The following is a 20852-nucleotide window of genomic DNA, read 5'->3' as shown; positions in this document are numbered from 1 at the left end:
CACTCCCCCCCGTCTGGCACGCAGCAACCTCGAGCACTGCAGATTATTAAAATGCTCTGTGTGTGTGTGTGTGTTGGCTTGAGGGCAGGGACAAAGGTTAACTCGTGTAATGAGTGAAATGGCATATGGGCTCGGTGGATGCAGCTTCACATTTGGGATGGATCAAAAAGTGAAATGGATTTGTTGGTTCTGATTCTTCTCTGGAGAATTTTTGTTCAAATCACAAACAGACCTTCCAAACGTCACACGTGTTGCATGACTTAGGGTCACAGTTGTTAATCAGCTAAGCGTGAGCGCCCCGTGGAATGCTGTAGCTAAGAGGATGAACACAGGCCTTGGACATATAAGCAGGAGAGTATCAAGTAGGAGTATGTAGGTGGCATTCCCTCTGTATATAACATTTGTGAGGCCATTGCTGGATCCTGTGTCCTGTTCTGGTGTCCAAAATATGATCTGAGGGCTGGAAACAGGCCATATAGGAAGAGACTTACAAAGATCAGTCTATTTAGTTTACGCAAGAGAAGGTTAAGAGGTTTCTTGACTCTGGTCTACAAGCATCTACGGGGGGAAGATATGTATATGTTGTTTCATATTTTTATCAGTGACTTGGAAGAAACCATAAAATTATCACTTGTAAAATTTGCAGATGGCACAGAGTGGGAGAGTGATAGATTACTAATGTACTAATGTGGACACGAGAACAAATGGATATAAATTGGCAGTCGGGAAGTTTAGGCTTGAAATTAGACGAAGGTTTCTAACCATCAGGGGAGTGAAATTCTGGAACAGCCTACCGAGGGAAACAGTGGGGGCAAAGGACCTCTCTGGCTTTAAGATTAAGCTTGATAAGTTTATGGAGGGAATGGTTTGATAGGATAACGTGATTTAGTCAATAGGTCAATAACGTGCGACCACTGGTAATTAGTACCGAGGGTCAATGTTGGGATATTGAAAGTCTTTTTCCTGAGTGTCTGGCTGGAGAGTCTTGCCCGCATGCTCGGGGTTCAGCTGATCGCCATATTTGGGGTCGGGAAGGAATTTTTCCTCCAGGGTAGATTGGCAGTGGCCCTGGAGGTTTTTTCGCCTTCCTCCGCAGCATGGGGCAGGGGTCGCTTGCTGGAGGATTATCTGCTACTTGAAGTCTTTAAATCAGGATTTGGGGACTTCAACAGCTGAGTCAAGGGAGAGAATTATTTCAGGAGTGGGTGGGTCAGCTTTTGTGGCCTGCATCTTGCGGGAGGTCAGACTAGATGATCATAATGGTCCCTTCTGATCTTAAGTTCTATGATTCTATGATTACGCAGAGGACAGGTCACTGATATACAGAGATCTGGATCGCTTGGTAAGCTGGGCACAAGCACACAATGTCTGTTTCAATAGAACTAAATTTAAGGTGATACCCAGAGGAACAAAGGCTGTTAGCCATACTTACAGGCTGGGGTGGGTCTATCCTGGGAAGTAGTGACTCTGACAAAGACTTGGGGGTCATACTGGATATTAGCTGCGATGCTGTGGCCAAAAGAGCTAATGCAGTAGTTCTCAACCAGGGGTCTGGGGCTCCCTAGGGGGCCTCCAACTGGTTTCAAGGGGGCCTCCAAGCAGGGCCAGCATTAGACTCACTGGGGCCCAGGGCTGAAAGCTGAAACCTCACTACATGGGGCTGAAGCCCAGATCCCTGTGCCCCGCAACCCGGGGCTGGGGCTGAAGCTGAAGCCTGAGCAATGTAGTTCGTGGTGGCCCCTGTGATATGCGGTCCCAAGCAATTGCCCTGCTTGCCACCCCCTAACGCCGGCTGTGGCTTTTATATGCAGAAAACCAGTTATTGTGGCACAGGTGGGCTGTGGAGTTTTTATAGCATGTTATGGGGAAACCTCAGAAAGAAAAAGGTTGAGAACTGATGGCCTAATGCAATCTGTGGCTGTATAAACAGAGGAATATCAAGTAGGTATAGGTGTAGGGAGGTTCTGTTACCCCTCTATTTGGAACTGGTGTGACTGCTACTGTAATGTTGTGTCCAGCTCTGGTCTCCACACTTAAGAAAAGATGGTGGGAAACTGGTGAGGTTTCAGAAAAGAGCCACAAGATGACTTAGGCTGTGGCTACACTTAGCACTTCAAAGCGCTGCCGCGGTAGCGCTGCCGCGGCAGCGCTAAGTGTAGTCAAAGCACCAGCGCTGGGAGAAAGCTCTCCCAGCGCTGGCCGTACTCCACCTCCCTGTGGGGAATAACGGACAGCGCTAGGAGCCGCGCTCCCAGCGCTGGGGCTTTGACCACACTGGCGCTTTGCAGCGCCGCAATTTGCAGCGCTGGAGAGGGTGTGTTTTCACACCCTGCTGCAGCGCTGCAAATTTGTAAGTGTAGCCAAGCCCTAAAGGATTGGAAAACCTGCTAACAGTGAGACTCAAGGAGCTCAGTCTATTTACCTTATCAAAGAAAAGGCTAAGGGATGACTGGATCCCAGGCTATAGCTACCTACATTGGGAACAGAAAGTTGTTAATAGAGGCTCTGCAATCTAGCAGGCAAAGGTATGACAAGATCCAGCAGCTGGAAGCTGAAGCTAGATAAATTCAGCCTTGAAATAAGGCGCAATTTTTTAACAATGAAGGTTATTAACCATTGGAACGACTGACTTAGGGCTGGGGTGGATTCTCCATCACCAGAAACTTTTTTAAATCGAGATGTTCTAAACTATCTGTTCTAGTTCATCCAGGCTCATAGACTTGAAACAGGAATTAATTCAGGGACATGGATGTCCTGTGTTGTACAGGAGGTCAGACTACATAGCCACAGTAGTGTCTTCCAGCAGAGGCACCATAGTGGTGAGTCGTACCCCGTCACACATGGTGGAGAATGTGGGCACATGGTCACCCCTGACATAAGGGAAGGATAGAGGACTGTGGGGCTAAGTGCCTGTCTTGGAGATTTGAGAGACTGAGGGACACAGAAGGTGGAGAAAATGGAGCCAGGGTATGCAGAGGCCTTCTTTGCAGAGGGTTCTTGTGCCTTCCAGGACTGGACTCCAGAGTCATTGCCCCTGCAGAAAGGGGCTGACCAGCAGCATGGGTGGCTTCAGGCCCTGCTGCTAAAGGTACTTGAAACCCAACAGAAGGCACAAGAGCACCTGAGGGCCTATATGGCCCGGCTAGCAGAGCAGCAGTTGTACCCGTTCAAGTCGCTGTGGGGGGCAGTCCATAGAAACCACAGAGAAGCAAGGCATCAGGACCAGGAGGATGTTACACCTGTGGGCGACAAGGACACTGGAAGGCAGTGTCCCTACCAGGATGGGTGATGGAAACCTCACCCAGAGAAGGGGACGATAATAGAGCCCAAGAAAGCCCCACCTGTGAGAAGAACAGGGAGGGGACGGTTGTACTGGACCTGTGGGCAACAGGGGCACCTGAAGAGGGAGTGCTCGGACCTGAGTGGTGGGGTTGAGACTAGCCCTGGGGAAGGGGCTAAGCAAGGGAAGGACCATGGGAGGCCCTTAGCCAAAGGGAGGCACAGGTTGGCTGTCGGTGCCATGAGGAGGGCCATATAAGAAGGTACTACCCCCCTAGGAGAAGGCAGGGTAGCAAAGGAGTGCCCGGGAACAAGGGTAGGTCAGAGACTGTCAAGAGGGATGTGGCAGTGATGACCGAGGACCTGGCAGAGAGCCATCTCCCACATCCAGCAGGAGGAGGTGGGGAGGTGGCGGATAAGATGACTGGAATGGAGAGGACCCAGATGGACAAGGGAACCCACACTGGAGCAGGACAGGCTGTGGTAGGGACCCAGACCCTGGAGGAGGGAGGAAGATTACTCCTCCTGGTAGAGAACCTGAGGCAGGAGAGGGACGTCCTGCAGGCACAGCTGCATGGTAAGCAGGGACGGTTATACACCCCCTGGGGTGGTCAGTCTTAAGGGAGTGGGTGTGTGATGGGGCATCTGCCCCACATTGGCCCATAAGGGGTTAAAAGCTGTCCTAGGGAGGCTGTACTGGAGGCAGCCAATTAGAAAGGGGCTGAGAGGAGCAGCCAATCATGGTGGCAGGCTCATATAAGAAGGGCCGCAGGGCAGAGCAGAATTCAGTAGCTGACTGGAGCTTGATGGGAGAAAACCGGGCTCCTAGCAGGAGGAAGGAGCGTCAGCACCTGGGACAAAGCAGAGCTGCAAGCAGGGACCGGGGGAGCTGCTAGGGCCTGCAGGCTGAGGTAAGGGCAGAAGAGGGTGCTGGAGCTGCATGGGAAGCAGCCCAGGGACAATGGACTGCAGTTGCCACTGAGGGAAGTAACTGGGTGAAGATTGCAGGTCCATCAAAAGGGGGGAATACAGAGTGTGGCACAGCCAGAGGGCAGTGTCACTGAAGAGGACCTTGCAGTCCTGGGAGTGGCGCAGGTCCTGGAATGAAAGTGGTGGCAGTGAGGTACCACCAGAGAAGGGTGCACTGGTGAACAGAGCTAATCCCCAAGACAGCCAGCAGGAGGTGCTGCAGTGTTGCGTGATCCCTGTCACAGTGAGGTTTTCTAAACTTTTTATAATTTTTGTCTCTCTCCTCTGGACTGTCTTCAATTTGTCCAAAACTTTCTTCAAGCACGGTACCCAGAGTTGGACACAGTACTCCAACCGAGGGCCTCACCAGTGTCAAGTAGAGTGGGACAATTACCTCCCGTGACACTCCTGTTAATACACCCCAGAATGGTATTAGCCTTTTCTTGCAACTGCATTACATTGTTGACTCATATTCAATCTGTGATCCATTATAACCCCCAGATCCTTGTCAGCAGTGCTGCCACCTAGCCAGTTATTCCCCATTTTTTGTGGTTGTACATTTGATTTTTCCTTCTTAAGTAAAGTACTTTGCACTTGTCTTTATTGAATTTCAGCCTGCTGAATTCAGACAAATTCTTCAACTTATCAAGATCATTTTGAATTGTAATCCTGTCCTCCAAAGTGCTTGCAACCCTTCTCAGCTTGGTGTCATCTGAAAATTTTAAAAGTATACTCTCCAAGTCATTAATGAAGATATTGAATAGTACCAGACCCAGAACTGTCTCCTATAAGTACCCACTAGATACATCGTCCCAGCATGACAGTGAACGATTTATAACTACTCCTTGAGTATGGTCTTTAAATCAGTTGTACACCCACTTTATAGTAATTTCATATAGACCACATTTCCTTAGTTTTCTTGTAAGAATGTCGTGGGGCTGTGTCAAGAGCATGACTAAAATCAGATCTATCACATCTCCTGCTTCTCCCCTATCCACTAGCCCGGTAACTCTGCCAAAGAAGGATATTATATTGGTGTGGCATGGCACTCCTTCCCCATTAAGCAGTGGACCTACACTTTCCTTCGTCTTTCTCTTGCTCCTAATGTATTTAAGGAACATCTTCATATTGCCTTTTATGTCCCTTCTAGGTGTATTTCATTGTGTGCCTTGGCCTTTCTGATTTTGTTCCTACGTGCTTGTGCAATTCTTTTCTACTCGTCCTTAGCAATTTGTCCATGTTTCCACTTTTTGTAGGATTCCTTTTTGATTTTCAGGTCTTTAAAGAGCTCCTGGTGAGCCATATTGGCCTCTTACTATTCTTCCTCTCTTTCCTTTGCATCAGGATAGTTTTCAAATGTGCCTGTAATATTGTCTCCTTGAGAAACCGCCAGCTCTCCTGAACTTTTTTCCATTAGATTTTCCTCCCATGAGACCTTAGCTACCAGTTCTCTGAGTTTGTTAAAGGCTGCTTTTTTGAAGTCCACTGTCCTAATTCTGCTGCTTTCATTCCTTCCTTTCTTTAGAATAATAAAAATCTGTCATTTCATGATCACTTTCACCCAAATTGGCTTCTACCTTCAGATTTGCTACCAATTCCTCTGTGTTGGCCTGAATCAGGCCTAAAATAGGTGTCCCCCTGGTTACTTCCGTCACTTTGCCCTGGTCTACACTACGAGTTTAGGTCAAATTTAGTAGCGTTAGATCAATTTAACCCTGCACCTGTCCACACGACGAAGCCATTTTTGTTGACTTAAAGGGCTCTTGAAATCGATTTCTGTACTCCTCCCCGACAAGGCGATTAGCACTGAAATAGACATCACCGGGTCGAATTTGGGGTGGCGTGGACGCAATTCGATGATATTGGCCTCCAGGAGCTATCCCAGAGTGCTCCGTTCTGACCGCTCTGGACAGCACTTTGAACTCAGTTGCACTAGCCAGGTACACAGGAAAAGCCCCGGGAACTTTTTGAATTTCATTTCCTGTTTGGCCAGCGTGGCAAACTCAGCAGCACTGGTGACCATGCAGTTCCCCGAGAATGTTTCTAAGCTCCCCCTATCATCTCCGTCCCTGAGGTTATCGCAGTTTAGAAGGCCAAAAAAACGCACTCATGATGACATGTTTTCCGAGCTCATGCAGTCCTCTCGCACTGACAGGGCACAGCATAATGCATGGAGGCATTCAGTGGCAGAGACCAGGAAAGAATTGTTGTGTTTGCTTAACGGCAAAAGTATCATGCCTCGCTAGCGATCCTGCCCGAGCCAGGTTGCTGTGTCACATGCAGTCCGCGCTGTGTCAGCCTTGTGCGGGGCATGGCTGCTTTGTGAGCAGGAAGGCCATAGATATAGACATTGCATTAGGTAGCTTCTGTAGCTAGAGAAAACATGCCTGTGCATTCAGCAAAGTCTGTGGTTAAAAAAAGAGAAGCCCTATAGTATAGCAGTGATCACATTCACCTAACATGTGAAACATCCTCAGTTCGAAACCAGGCAGAAACAGGTCACTGTTCCGTTTTCTGACTCCTCTCCTGCATTTTTAGTCTTAGAACAGACCACGCTGTGAAATTTTACTTTGAATTATATCAGTTATCAGTTAAATAATATGGAAGCTCTCTAAGTTATAGTCCTGGGTTCCTTACCCTTTCAGCTGCTCTGATAAATTAACATTTTTTGTTAGGGTGGGGGAAAATTTTCATGAAGCCTTTTATAGGGACTAAATGCTATCTAGGACTCAGAAATAACTTTAACGTGGCCCATAGCGTGCGATCCTTCGTTCTGGATTTGTCATTCCACAAGTTGAACTGCTCCTTACTACTGTCCAGACTTCAGGAGCCATGGGAGCAAGGGGCAGGCTAGGGTAGGTGCGACCAGGGGCTGCTCTAGACATTTTGCCGCCCCAAGCACAGCGGCATGCCGCGGAGAGCGCTCTACTGCTCGCTGGTCCCGCGGCTCCAATGGACCTCCCGCAGGCGTGCCTGCGGAGGGTCCGCTGGTCCCGCGGCTTTACCAGCAGACCTTCCGCAGGCACGCCTGCGGGAGGTCCACCGGAGCCGCAGGACCAGCGGACCCTCCACGGGCATGCCGTGGAAGGCTGCCTGCCTACCTGCCGCCCTCCCGGCGACTGGCAGAGCGCCCCCCGCGGCATGCCGCCCCAAGCATGCGCTTGGTGTGCTAGGGCCTGGAGCCGCCCCTGGGTGCGACCGTGCGGGGCTGCTGGCTGGGAGAGCAGCCTGAGGCAGAAGCCTCCAGCTCGCATGATATTCCAGGCAGGACTGAATCTCCATGAGACGAAACTTAAAGAAGAGAATGACCTGGAGTCACTCCCATTCGGTGCTCTAGGAGGAGAATAGCCATGTCTGTCCAGGCACCCCTGATCGACCTCACCGAGGTCTGCCAGCTGAGCGGGGCTGAGCGGGACCCCGGCTGGCAGGAGCCAGCGGACGGAGCCCCAGACTGGCAGCGGGCTGAGCCGCTCAGCCTGCTGCCAGCCTGGGGCTTCATCTGACGCCCCACTCAGCCCACTGCATGCCTGGGGTTCTGATCATCCAGGCAGGCAGTGGACTGGACCCCGGAAAAAAGGCGCGAAACGATTGTCTGCCATTGCTTTCACAGAAGGAGGGAGGGAGGGGGACCTGACGACATGTACCCAAAACCACCTGCAACAAAGTTTTTGCCCCATCAGGCATTGGGGAGCTTAACCCAGTATTCCAATAGGCAGCGGAGACTGCAGGAACTGTGGGATAGCAACCCACAGTGCACCGCTCTGTAAGTCAATGCTAGCCACCGTAGTGAGGACGCACTCCGTCGACTTAATGTGCTTAGTGTGGACATACGCAATAGACTGTGTAAAATCGAATTCTAAAAAATCAACTTCTATAAAATTGACCTAATTTCGTAGTGTAGCTGGGGACAACATTTTGTGCCAGATAGGCGCCGACTCCGTGTGTGCTCCAGCCCTGAAGCATGCATGGAAAAACATTAGTGGGTGCTCAGCACCCACCAGTAGCCAGCTCTCCCCTCCCCTCCCCCCCCGAGCTTCCCATCCGCCGGTGGCCCCGATGATCAATTCTTTCCCCTCCCTCCCAGAACCTCCCACCCGCTGCAGATCAGCTGTTCTGTGGCGTGCAGGAGGTGCTGGGGGGAGGGCGAGGAGCGGCAACAGGGCACGCTCAGGGGAGAGGGCGAAATGGGGTGGGAAGAGGCAGCGGTGGGAGTGGGGTCTAGGATGGTGGGGTGGACTGGGGGCTTGGGGGAAGGGGTTCAGTGGGGCCTTGGGCAGAGTCAGGGGTTGAGCACCCCCAGGGCCCGGAGGAAGTCTCCAGTATGTTCCAAGAACTTATTGGAAATTTTGTGTTGCACCATATTACTCTTCCAACATGCCAAATGGTGTGCCGCATGTATCCCCTGCCTCAACTACAAGACCACTCTCTTCTCACAGTCAGAACACAACCCAAGCATCCTGATACCCTGTGTCTGGCAAATAGCTGTATAAAGCCAGTAGCAAAGCGTGTGTCCTGTCACCTCTAGGGACTGTCATGTTTGATTTTTCAGCTTGGGCGCCAGATGTATTATTTCAAAAAGAACAAGGGGCCACAGACAAGACTCTGCTTGATCCACTCCCTTGGTGCTGGCCAGCTGCAGCAAAGAGAGTAGAATCCACCCACATGTGCCCTGCTGAGGATTCCTTTAACTGGGGGAGTCTCCACTGAACACTGAGCCAGCATAGCTGGCCTCACATCAAATTCCCTGCAACCCCTGGTGCAGAAAGTGAAGAAGGGGAATGGTTGGAATGTGCTGTGACCATTGCCAGCTGGTGCAAGTTAGAGCAACCCCCAGGTTGTTTGAGTCTGTGCCAGGACCGGAGCAGAGAATCAGAGAGCCATAACAGGATGTCGGTTCTCTGCATCTCCCCTTTCTTCCTCTCCTGGGCTGCCCAGGTGGCTGTGCAGGCGGAGGGCTAGGAGCTTCCCGAGATTCAGGCAGAGCCAGTAAAGCTCCTATCCTGTTCTCCCGGGGGTTCCCACAGGCCATCGGGGAAGCAGGCAATGGAGCAGCTAGAGCTACTCCCTTCCATATACTCTGATAGCTCAGGTGGAAGAGGTCAGTTCTGAATGTCCTGGGTTGGTTTGACCAGAACTGTTTGGCAAATTCAACATAAATTTCTGACATGTTTTGGTGAACCTGAATTGGCATTTTTGGCGAACAAAAGTTCATCCAAAAATTGTACCCAGCTCTAATCAAGACTGAGCAGCACCGGCAAAGGGGTTTGTGTGGGGTGTGGAGGGGAAAGGAAGTGAGTCTTTCTCAAGCTATGCCCGTATTATTCAGCTCTTACAAATGTAAACCAAAGCCCCCTATATTTGGGCTAGGTGAGTGCACTTATCCCAGCGCTTTTTTCAAATCGACTCTCACTGGTAAGTCCCTGCACGCTGTGGGGTTGTTCTGGGGTGATGGGAAGTTTGTCTGGATGCATGGGAGCAGAGTGTGTGGGAGGGGTGGGAGTGCTGTCATGTGACACATGTAAACTAGCCAGGACAGAGCCCTAGGTGAGGCACAACAGGGGCAAGTCTGGTGAGTGAGACTGGACCAAGTGGAACATTTCTGGCTCCCGTGCCTCTGACTGAGCGCACTCTGGCTGCTGCTCTCTCTCATTCCAGGTGACCAGGGAGATTATTTCCGGTTGCTGCTGCCTGGCACTTACACCATCACTGCCTCAGCAGATGGGTATCGACCACAGACGGTGACAGTAACAGTCGGCCCAGCCGGGCCTTCGCTGGTGAGTTGTGCTGAATAATCAGGACATCTCAAACTGAGTGAGAGATGGGGTGGAAGGGCCGCCCAGAGGGGGGGGCAAGTGGGGCAATTTACCCCAGGCCCCAGTCCCAGCAGGGGCCCCCACGAGAGTTTTTCGGGGCCCCTGGAGCGGGGTCCTTCACTCGCTCCGGGGACCCCGGAAAACTCTTGCGGGGCCCGGGCCCCCGGAGCTTCTTCGCTGGCAGGGGGGTCCTTCCTCTCCGGGACAGAAGGACCCCCTGCCGCCAAATTACAGCCAAAGCGGGACCCGCCGCCGGAGTGCAGCCGGGTCTTCGGCGGTAATTTGGCGGCGGGGGGGTCCTTCCGTTCCGGGACCCGCCGCCGAAGTGCCCCGAAGACCCGCGGTGGGGGCTGCACTTCGGCGGCGGGTCCCACTTTGGTGGTAATTCAGCGGAGGGGGGTCCCCGCCGTGGGTCTTTGGGGCACTTTGGCGGCGGGTCCCGGAACGGAAGGACCCCCCGCCGCCGACTTACCGCCAAAGCGGGGCCCCCCCGCCGCCGAAGACCCCGGGCCCCCGGAATCCTCTGGGCGGCCCTGTGGGGCGGGGGGGGATGACACACTCTGCTGGCTGGGTCACATGGTGCAGTGATAGGCAGAGGTAGGAGAGAGATGTATAGTGCAGATCCTGTCTCTGGCCATCCAGCCTGGGCTGTGATTCCCTGCTGCCAGCAGATGGAAACAGGGAGCAAAGAAACCACAAGTGACCAAGGGCATTGGGTGGGGCTGTTCTACGCACACGTATTTTTCTGGCTCTCGGCAGTGGAGAGAACTGGCTGGGCCAGACTCCTGCCAGGCATGGGCGGCAGGTTGTATATTTGTCCGGTGCCCGGGCTCCAGGAATATTCAGGGCCGGGTGCCCTGCTTCAGCAATATTTGGAGCTGGGTCTCTCCCCCGGCCCTGCCTGGATCGGGCCCCAGCCCCCGCGGGCCTCCCCCCCCCCCCCCCGCTGCGTCCCTGCCTGAAGCAGGTCTCAGCCCCCGCCTGCCAGCCCTCCCCCCGCCAGATCGGCTCCCGGCAGAACTGCTGTCTGCTGCCGCAGGGTCCTAGCACCTGCCATTCACTAATGGCAAGGCAGGTTGCCCTTACCCTGCCCTTCCGCCCTCACCCTGAGCCTCCCCAACGCCCCAAACCCGTCATCCCCAGCCAGAGGCCTCATCCCCCCGCACCCTGATCCTCAGCCCTAGCCAGAGCCCTCATCCCCCCGCACCCTGATCCTCAGCCCCAGCCAGAGCCCTCATCCCCCCGCACCCTGATCCTCAGCCTCAGCCAGAGCCCTCATCCCCCTGCACCCTAATCCTCAGCCCCAGCCAGAGGCCTCATCCCCCTGCACCCTAATCCTCAGCCCCAGCCAGAGCCCTCATCCCCCCCGCACCCTGATCCTCAATCCCAGCCAGAGCCCTCATCCCCCCGCACCCTAATCCTCAGCCCCAGCCAGAGCCCTCATCTCCCCGCACCCTGATCCTCAGCCCCAGCCAGAGCCCTCATCCCCTCCGCACCCTGATCCTCAATCCCAGCCAGAGCCCTCATCCCCCCTGCACCCTAATCCTCAACCCCAGCCAGAGCCCTCATCCCCTCCGCACCCTGATCCTCAATCCCAGCCAGAGCCCTCATCCCCCCGCACCCTAATCCTCAGCCCCAGCCAGAGCCCTCATCCCCCCCGCACCCTGATCCTCAATCCCAGCCAGAGCCCTCATCCCCCCGCACCCTAATCCTCAGCCCCAGCCAGAGCCCTCATCCCCCCCCACCCTAATCCTCAGCCCCAGCCAGAGCCCTCATCCCCTCCGCACCCTGATCCTCAATCCCAGCCAGAGCCCTCATCCCCCCGCACCCTAATCCTCAGCCCCAGCCAGAGCCCTCATCCCCCCGCACCCTAATCCTCAGCCCCAGCCAGAGCCCTCATCCCCCCCGCACCCTAATCCTCAGCCCCAGCCAGAGCCCTCATCTCCCCGCACCCTGATCCTCAGCCCCAGCCAGAGCCCTCATCCCCTCCGCACCCTGATCCTCAATCCCAGCCAGAGCCCTCATCCCCCCGCACCCTAATCCTCAGCCCCAGCCAGAGCCCTTATCCCCCCGCACCCTGATCCTCAGCCCCAGCCAGAGCCCTCATCCCCCCCGCACCCTAATCCTCAATCCCAGCCAGAGGCCTCATCCCCCCTGCACCCTAATCCTCAGCCCCAGCCAGAGCCCTCATCCCCCCTGCACCCTAATCCTCAGCCCCAGCCAGAGCCCTCATCCCCCCTGCACCCTAATCCTCAGCCCCAGCCAGAGCCCTCATCCCCCCCGCACCCTAATCCTCAACCCCAGCCCTGAGTGCCCTCATCCCCCCGCACCCTAATCCTCAATCCCAGCCAGAGGCCTCATCCTCCCGCACCCTAATCCTCAGCCCCAGCCAGAGCCCTCATCCCCCCTGCACCCTAATCCTCAGCCCCAGCCAGAGCCCTCATCCCCCCCGCACCCTTATCCTCATTCCCAGCCAGAGCCCTCATCCCCCCTGCACCCTAATCCTCAGCCCCAGCCAGAGCCCTCATCCCCCCGCACCCTGATCCTCAATCCCAGCCAGAGCCCTCATCCCCCCTGCACCCTAATCCTCAGCCCCAGCCCTGAACGCCCTCATCCCCCCGCACCCTAATCCTCTGCCCCAGCCAGAGCCCTCATCCCCCCGCACCCTAATCCTCTGCCCCAGCCAGAGCCCTCATCCCCCCGCACCCTAATCCTCAATCCCAGCCAGAGCCCTCATCCTCCCGCACCCTAATCCTCAATCCCAGCCAGAGCCCTCATCCCCCCGCACCCTAATCCTCAGCCCCAGCCCTGAGCGCCCTCATCCCCCCGCACCCTAATCCTCAGCCCCAGCCAGAGCCCTCATCCCCCCCCACCCTAATCCTCAGCCCCAGCCCTCATCCCCCCCACACCCTAATCCTCAGCCCCAGCCCTGAGTCCCCCCCACATCATGAGCCCCACAGCCCTCACCCCACACCCCAAACCTCTGCCCTAGCCCTGAGCCCCCTCCTGCATCATGAACCCCTCATCCCCAAGCCCCAGCCAGAGCCCTCATCCCCCCCACACCCTAATCCTCTGCCCCAGCCCTGAGCCCCCCCACATCATGAACCCCTCATCCCCAGCCCCAACCCTCATCCCCCTGCACCCTGATCCTCTGCCCCAGCCCTGAGCCCCCCCACAGCATGAACCCCTCATCCTCAGCCCCACAGCCCTCACCCTGCACTCCCTCCTATCCCCAAACTCCCTCCCAGAGCGTGCACCACCTCCCCCTTCCTACGCCCCCACCCCCAGCCCAGAGCCTGCACCCAAACTCCGTCCCAAAGCCTGCACCCCTCACCCCCTCCTGCACACCCACGCCCTGCCCCAGCCCGGAGCCTGCACCCAGCACCCAAACTCCATCCCAGAGCCTGCACCCCTCACCCCTTCCTACACCCCCGCCCCCAGCCCAGAGCCTGCACCCAAACTCCATCCCAAAGCCTGCACCCCAATCCCCAGCCCAGGACCTGCACCCCATACCTCCCCCCGAAACCCCGCCCAGAGCCTTAGGCAGGTGGGGGCAGAGTTTGGGGGGGGCAGAGTTGGGGGGGGGCGGGTTCTGGGCACCACCAAAATTTCTACAAACTTGCCACCCATGCTGCCAGGTACCTTTCCCCACAGCCTTCCCCTTCTTGTCAGGGTGAGTTAAGTTTAGAGGGGAGTGTCTGCTCCCTGGTGCATGACCAGAGCCGTGGCTTGGGACAGACAGAGGCAGTCCTGCTCCGTGGGGTAGGTGAGACCCATGGTTTCAGTGGCCTGGCATAGTTTGTTTCCTGCTTTGTGGCCAAAGATATTTTCAGCCCACAGCAGGGGCCTCACTCCTCTCTGAGAGGAACTCTGTCAGGGTGAGGCAGGGACATGTGCTCACAGCCACGTGCCACACTGCTCTGGGAAGTGGTGTGGCCAGGGAGTGTGGAGATCTGCTGCTGGAATAGTGCGCCCACAATTCAAGCAGGATATTCATAAATTGGAGAGGGTTCAGAGAGGAGCCATGAGAATGATTAAAGGATTAGAAAAGCTGCCTTATAGTGATAGACTCAAAGAGCTCGATCTGTTTAGCTTCACAAAGAGAAGGCTAAGGCGTGACCTGATTACGGTCTCTCTCTCTCTTTTTATATATATATATAGAGAGAGAGAGAGAGAGAGAGGTATAACATGATCCAATGGCTGGAAGTTGAAGCTAGACAAATTTAGATGGGAAATCAAAGGGTACCTTTTTAGCAGTGAGAATATATAATAATATGGAAATATACCTATCTCCTAGCACTGGAAGGGACCCTGAAAGGTCATTGAGTCCAGCCCCTGCCTTCACTAGCAGGACCAGGTACTGATTTTGCTCTAGATTCCTAAATGGCCCACTCAAGCATTGAGCTCACAACCCTGGGCTTAGCAGGCCAATGTGCAAACCCCTGAGCTATCCCTCCCTCCAAAAATAAATTAGCCATTGGAGCAGTTTACCAAGAGTCATGATGGATTCTCCATCACTGACACTTTTGAAATCACGATTGAATTTTTTACAAAGCTCTGCTCTAGGGATTATTCAGGGGCCATTCTCTTGCCTTTGCTGTTCAGGAGGTCAGGTTGGACGATCACTATGGTCCCTTCTGGCCTGGGAACCTGTAACTATAAAAGCAGAAATGCTCTGAAATCACCAGTGGCTTTGGGGGGAGGTGATTTTTGTGGAATTTCCACAGCCTCAGCAGGTGTTTTGTCTCCTGGTGTAATAGGAGCTGTCATGAGGCTGCTCTGCTGCACCGCAGGTTATAAGTGTTAGTCCCCATAGCACTCAGTGAAATCACTACTTCCCCCCCACCATTAATACTATTCACTATTATATATTCTTCCTATCTCTCTGTCGATCGGCCAGCACTCTGCTCAGCTCGTCTGCCTCCTGGGGGAAGGAGTTATAGCTACTGTCTTTTAAAAAATTGGGCTTGTGCCTTTTTTGTGCCTTTGTGATAAAGAAGCATGGAAAGTAATTAAAAAACCCTGCTTATTGTGTGTGCTAGGAATAGTAGGTCTGGTCACATCTGGTTTCCCTGGAAGAGTTCTTGGGGTCTCATCAATGCATATTTCAAAATCTCTTTCGCCTTGACTGAAGGGGTGATGTGCTAAGTCTTTAACAAAGACTTTCTTGCTCCAAAATCTTTATTACTCTTGGAAGTTAAATGTGTGTTTAAACCCTGCACACACACACACACCCAAAACCCCAGAATTTTAAAGAGCTCAGCTGAAATCCTGTCCTCTCTCAGCAGTTCACATTTCACTTTCTCAACTCTAGTGGTGTCATTATTTCACTAGGTCACCTGTTGCCATAGAATCTGCTAGGCTGGAGGCGACCTAAATTTCTAATGTGAAAAACAAGCCGGGGGAGGGGAAGACCCTTCAAAATATATCTGTCTGGCCTTGTGCGTCCATCACTGAGAGGCAGAAAAAGTCACACGAGTTGTTTCCCCTTTGCAGGTCTCCTTTCAAAGAAGTATGGGCCTTTGGTGCCCTGGGAGCGTTCTACATTAGCAATGTAGCTGTTTGCCAGCATAGGTTTGTCAGTGGAAAATCAGGTTCTAGCTGGTTTGAGCACTTTGTTCCTGTCATGTCACAGCATGCCCCTTATCAGCTTTGCTTGTCTCAGCCTTGAAAGCTAGAACTCTGTCCTGGCAACCAGGACTGACCTATCTCCAGGCCTCCGCTAGCGAGAGATGAGCAGAAAGAGACATGTTTTTCTTCCTTTTCATGCCAGGTCCATTTCCAGCTCAAACAAGACACAATAAAGGGGCCCATGGAAAAAAAGGCCCCAGCCACCAGCCTGAGCAGCAAAGCCCTTCAGAAGAAGGTAGTGCCGAGAGCAGCCCGTAAGAAGACACAGAGATGAAGATGGCGCAATCGGCCAAGAACTGGAGGAGTCCTATGAAGCAGCTGAGATCGAGAACTCCAGCAAGTGAACGTCCTAATGCAGCATAACAAGCCCAAATTGCCTAGTTTATTAAATGCAGAAATATTTAACTCCTGAGAAAATAGTGAACTCATTGATAAAGAGCTGCAGAAGTCTGAGTCTGAGAGCCCTTGGGCCAGTCAGTCTCTCTGTCTCCTACATCTCTAGGTCTGTGTGTTGTCCGGACACATACCTGGGCCCTTTACCATTGGACTGGTCTCCACAGGTCATACTAGAGGTTCAAACAGTAATGATTAGACCCTATTCTGTTAGGAAGCAGGGGTGCTGAAACCATGTATTTGGGTTGTTATTACTACTTCCAGCCAGGAGGTGCAGCAGTGCCCCCAGCACCCCTAGTTCCAGCACCCAGGTTCAGATGCTGGGTTTGTGATGAACGCTATTGCACTTGCAGGCTATGGGATGAATCCTGGCTCTAGCGCTGTGGGTCTGACTATTAGTCTGAGCCCCAAGGAGGCTGGTGTCAGGTGGGGACCCTGAAGCTGAGGGAAGGCCAGGCTGGTGGTTCTGTTTGAAAGCAGTTAGTGATATGGCCGACTCCGAACATGGTTTGTGCCCATGAACAGTCTGACTAACACTGGTTAGTGACCCCAGCAGCTAAGAGTTCATTGGCCCTGTAGCCAGATCTCGTGTAATTGTTCTTTTGTTGTATGGATGGGACACTCAAACTGTGTCTGTGTTCCTGGCTTGGCCGGTTCTCTCTTTCCCAGCGCTTTACGTAGTAGGACATCCCAGAGTGCATTGCCCCATGGGGATGACTGATCCACCAATGTTAAAAAGGCTAGTGTGATCCTAGGATGTATGGGGTGAGGTGTTTCCAGAAGAAATAGGGAAGTATTCATGTCATAATACAAAGCACTGGGGAGATCTCATCTGGAATATTGGGCAGTTCTGGTCACCCTTGTTAAGAGAGATTAATTCAAATCAGAACAGGTGCAGAGAAGGGCTACTAGGATGAACCAGGGAATGGAGAGTCTATCTTGTGAGAGGAGATTAAAAGGGCTGGGCCTGTCTAGTCTAGTTCTGTAAAATGAAGGCTGAGAGGGGAAAGGCTAGCTTTCGATAAATACAGGAGGGGGGTAAACACCAGGTAGGGTGAGGAACTATTTCAGTTAAAGGCCAACGTTGGCACAAGAACCCAATGGGTATACATTGGCCATGAGTAAATTTATTCTGGAATTTAAAAGAAGTTTTTTAACCAATAGATGAGCGAGGTTCAAGGAACAGCCTTCCAATAAGAGGAGTGGTGGCAAACAACGTAATGAATTTTAGTGCAGAACTTAGTCCAGTTATGAATAGCATTATATGATGTGGTTGTCCATGATAGCAGGGCCTGGACTCAATGACCCAGGTGCCCCTTCCATTCTGATGTTCCATGAGCTGCCGATGCCACCCTGGGTGTGTGAGACCTCCCAGCAAAGCCACTGGGATCTTCCCAGAATGCACTGATCTAAAGAAAAGGAAGCGGTGTCTTCAAATCAAGCCTGCATGCCTTTCTGGAGGATATATGTTAGCCAAACACAAGCTATTGGGGTCAATACAGGGGTGAAATTTAATGACCTGTGAGCTACAGAAGAGCAGACTAATGCCAGAAGGAACCACTAGATCATCTAAACTCTGAGTCTATGAGTACATCTATACCGCAAAAAAAAGACCCATGGCAGCAAGCCCAAATTGCCATATAGACACTGGGGCTTGGGCTGGAGTGGGCTCCGGAACTCAGCGAAAAGGATGGGTGGCTGAGGCCAGGCTGCAGCCCAAGCAGGAATGTTTACACAGCTATTTTTAGCCCTATAGCATCAGCCTGAGTCAGCTGACCCAGGCTCTGAGACTTGGTGTTGCAGATTTGTTGTTGTTTTGGTTTTTGCAGTGTAGATGTACCCTCAGACGCTATGGACAGGCAGCCTGGGAGGCCTGGATTTACAATGTGCTCAACACATAGCTGTGGTGTGAAAAATCATGCTTGTCATAACTGGGTCCAATAAGTCATGGCCCAGTCACAAAAACATGGTGCTACTTGGTATTGCAGGCAGGGTTGTTACACCCTAAGGCACTAAGACGTTGCTCCAGAATCCAAGGGGGTTCAGTTGGGATGCAAAAGCAGCAAAGACAAGACTTGATGTTTCTAGAGTAAAACACAAACAGGTAGAACATTTTTGGCCTTCTTTAAATTAGCAAAAAAAAGGCACAGACACAACTTTCTCTTCCTTTTGTAGCTCAGCTTTATGGTCCTCTACAGGAGATCATACCTAAATCCAGTTCTGGTATCCCCTAGGAACTTGCCTTCTGTAGCATGCTGCTGAGGATCACAAAGCTGTGAGTCATTGTGTTACCTCTCTGCCTCAGCAACAGTGAGTTTTGCTGACAATTAGACTATGGGTCAGCTCCCCGTCACATCAGCCTGTCGTCCTCACCAGCAAACTCCTCAAGGCTCTCCCCACCCAGACTTCACCCAGCAGGTAACACTCAGTGCACTCCAGCTCTCAAGCTCCTCCGATGTTTCCCTGCAATGCACAGCCCCTACCATGGTGCATTCAGAGAAGATACTAAGTTCACTGCTCTGTTGGAGTCAGTACATCACACTTTATTAATTTAACTGGGTAAATACCCTTCAAACCCAGCACTGAATTGGGTTATAGGAAAATTAGAGAGTTTATTAATAAGAGCATGGCTTATGTGATACAGTTAAAAAGATAAAAGTAGAGATGGTTACAAGCAAATAAAGTGGAAAAAATACATCTAAAACTTAGTCTAGCAAGATACAGTCTGCTCAAGATGGCTTCTCTCAGCCCAGTCTCCTTTTCCTGCTTTTTGCTGGCCAGCCTGGCCAGGACTCATCACAGAAATAAAATAGCTTGTTTTCTTTGTGTCCTAAAGTGAAGGATAAAGATGGATTCTCACTCTGCTCCTTATATTCCACAGGGATGTCTTTGTCTCACAAGTCAGGAAGGCCTCCTGAGCACACAGTCTCCTGTGTCTCTGGAGTGCAGGAGGCATGTTTCTCTGTCTTTGAGTATGGGCTCAGGATAACCCCTGCCGGTTTAGCTTGATGGCTTTGTGTACTGCTAATGTAACTGGAAGTAAACCCTTTGTCTAGGACAGACCTCCTTACCACCTTTACCTAGGCTAGGCTGTCTGGTCTTAAACCATGTTTTAATAACCTCATACAGAGGGAATTGATAACTTCCCATATAACATTAACACAGGCACTTTACAATATTAATAACCAATGTCTTACTAGCTTTCATACCATACCTCACAAGGTGTATGTTGTACAAAAATGTTTCCAGTAAGGTGTAGGGTGTGAATAGGAGGAGGTGACCAGCTCTCTGTGGAGAAAGAAGTAGTTCGGGACTATTTAGAAAAGCTGGACGAGCACAAGTCCATGGGGCCGGATGCACTGCATCCGAGGGTGCTAAAGGAGTTGGCCGATGAGATTGCAGAGCCATTGGCCATTATCTTTGAAAAATCATGGCGATCGGGGGAGGTCCCGGATGACTGGAAAAAAGCAAATGTAGTGCCCATCTTTAAAAAAGGGAAGAAGGAAGATCCAGGGAACTACAGGCCAGTCAGTCTCACCTCAGTCCCTGGAAAAATCATGGAACAGGTCCTCAAGGAATCAATTCTGAACCACTTAAAGGAGGGGAAAGTGATCAGGAACAGTCAGCATGGATTCACCAAGGGCAAGTCATGCCTGACTAACCTAATTGCCTTCTATGATAAGATAACCGGCTCTGTGGATGAGGGGAAAGCAGTGGATGTGCTATTTCTGGACTTTAGCAAAGCTTTTGATACAGTCTCCCACAATTTTCTTATCAGCAAGTTAAAGAAGTATGGGCTGGATGAATGGACGGTAAGGTGGATAGAAAACTGGCTAGATGGTCAGGCTCAACGGGTAGTGATCAATGGTTCCATGTCTAGTTGGCAGCCAGTATCAAGTGGAGTGCCCCAAGGGTCGGTGCTGGGGCCGGTTTTGTTCAATATCTTCATTAACGATCTGGAGGATGGTGTGGACTGCACCCTTAGCAAGTTTGCAGATGACACTAAACTGGGAGGAGTGGTTGATACGCTGGAGGGTAGGGATAGGATAAAGAGGGACCTAGACAAATTAGAGGATTGGGCCAAAAGAAATATGATGAGGTTCAACAAGGACAAGTGCAGAGTCCTGCACTTAGGATGGAAGAAGCCCATGCACTGCTACAGACTAGGGACCGAATGGCTGGGCAGCAGTTCTTCAGAAAAGGACCTAGGGGTTACGGTGGATGAAAAGCTGAATATGAGTCAACCGTGTGCCCTTGTTACCAAGAAGGCTAATGGCATTTTGCGTTGTATAAGTAGGGGCATTTCCAGCAGATCGAGGGATGTGATCATTCCCCTCTATTCAGCACTGGTGAGGCCTCATTTGGAGTACTGTGTCCAGTTTTGGGCCCCACACTACAAGAAGGATGTGGATAAATTGGAGAGAGTCCAGCGGAGGGCAACAAAAATGATTAGGGGTCTGGAGCACATGACTTATGAGGAGAGGCTGAGGGAACTGGGATTGTTTAGTCTGCAGAAGAGAAGAATGAGGGGGGATTTGATAGCTGCTTTCAACTACCTGAAAGGGGGTTCCAAAGAGGATGGATCTAGACTGTTCTCAGTGGTAGAAGATGACAGAACAAGGAGTAATGGTCTCAAATTGCAGAGGGGGAGGTTTAGGTTGGACATTAGGAAAAACTTTTTCACTAGTAGGGTGGTGAAGAACTGGAATGGGTTATCTAGGGAGGTGGTGGAATCTCCTTCCTTAGAGGTTTTTAAGGTCAGGCTTG

At 52.2% G+C, this 20852-nt stretch overlaps 1 protein-coding gene across 2 annotated transcripts in view; it reads left to right on the top strand.

Moving 5' to 3' along the window:
• Window positions 1–16097, top strand: part of CPN1 (carboxypeptidase N subunit 1) — a 40301-nt gene extending 24204 nt beyond the window's left edge. Inside the window, exons 8-9 of one of the 2 annotated variants that reach the window (XM_045024634.1) lie at window positions 9904–10022; window positions 15835–16097. In XM_045024634.1, the coding sequence (XP_044880569.1) occupies window positions 9904–10022; window positions 15835–15966 (251 nt within the window). In that variant the 3' untranslated portion in view covers window positions 15967–16097. The remainder of the gene's footprint in view (window positions 1–9903; window positions 10023–15834) is intronic. The other variant, XM_045024635.1, reaches the window with a different exon arrangement.
• Window positions 16098–20852: the final 4755 nt, after the last annotated feature.

This window comes from Mauremys mutica, chromosome 7 (genome assembly GCF_020497125.1).
Source record: "Mauremys mutica isolate MM-2020 ecotype Southern chromosome 7, ASM2049712v1, whole genome shotgun sequence".
NCBI classification, from domain to species: domain Eukaryota; kingdom Metazoa; phylum Chordata; order Testudines; family Geoemydidae; genus Mauremys; species Mauremys mutica.
The sequence above is the reverse complement of the archived record's forward strand: the minus strand, read 5'-3'. Positions and strand labels throughout refer to the sequence as shown.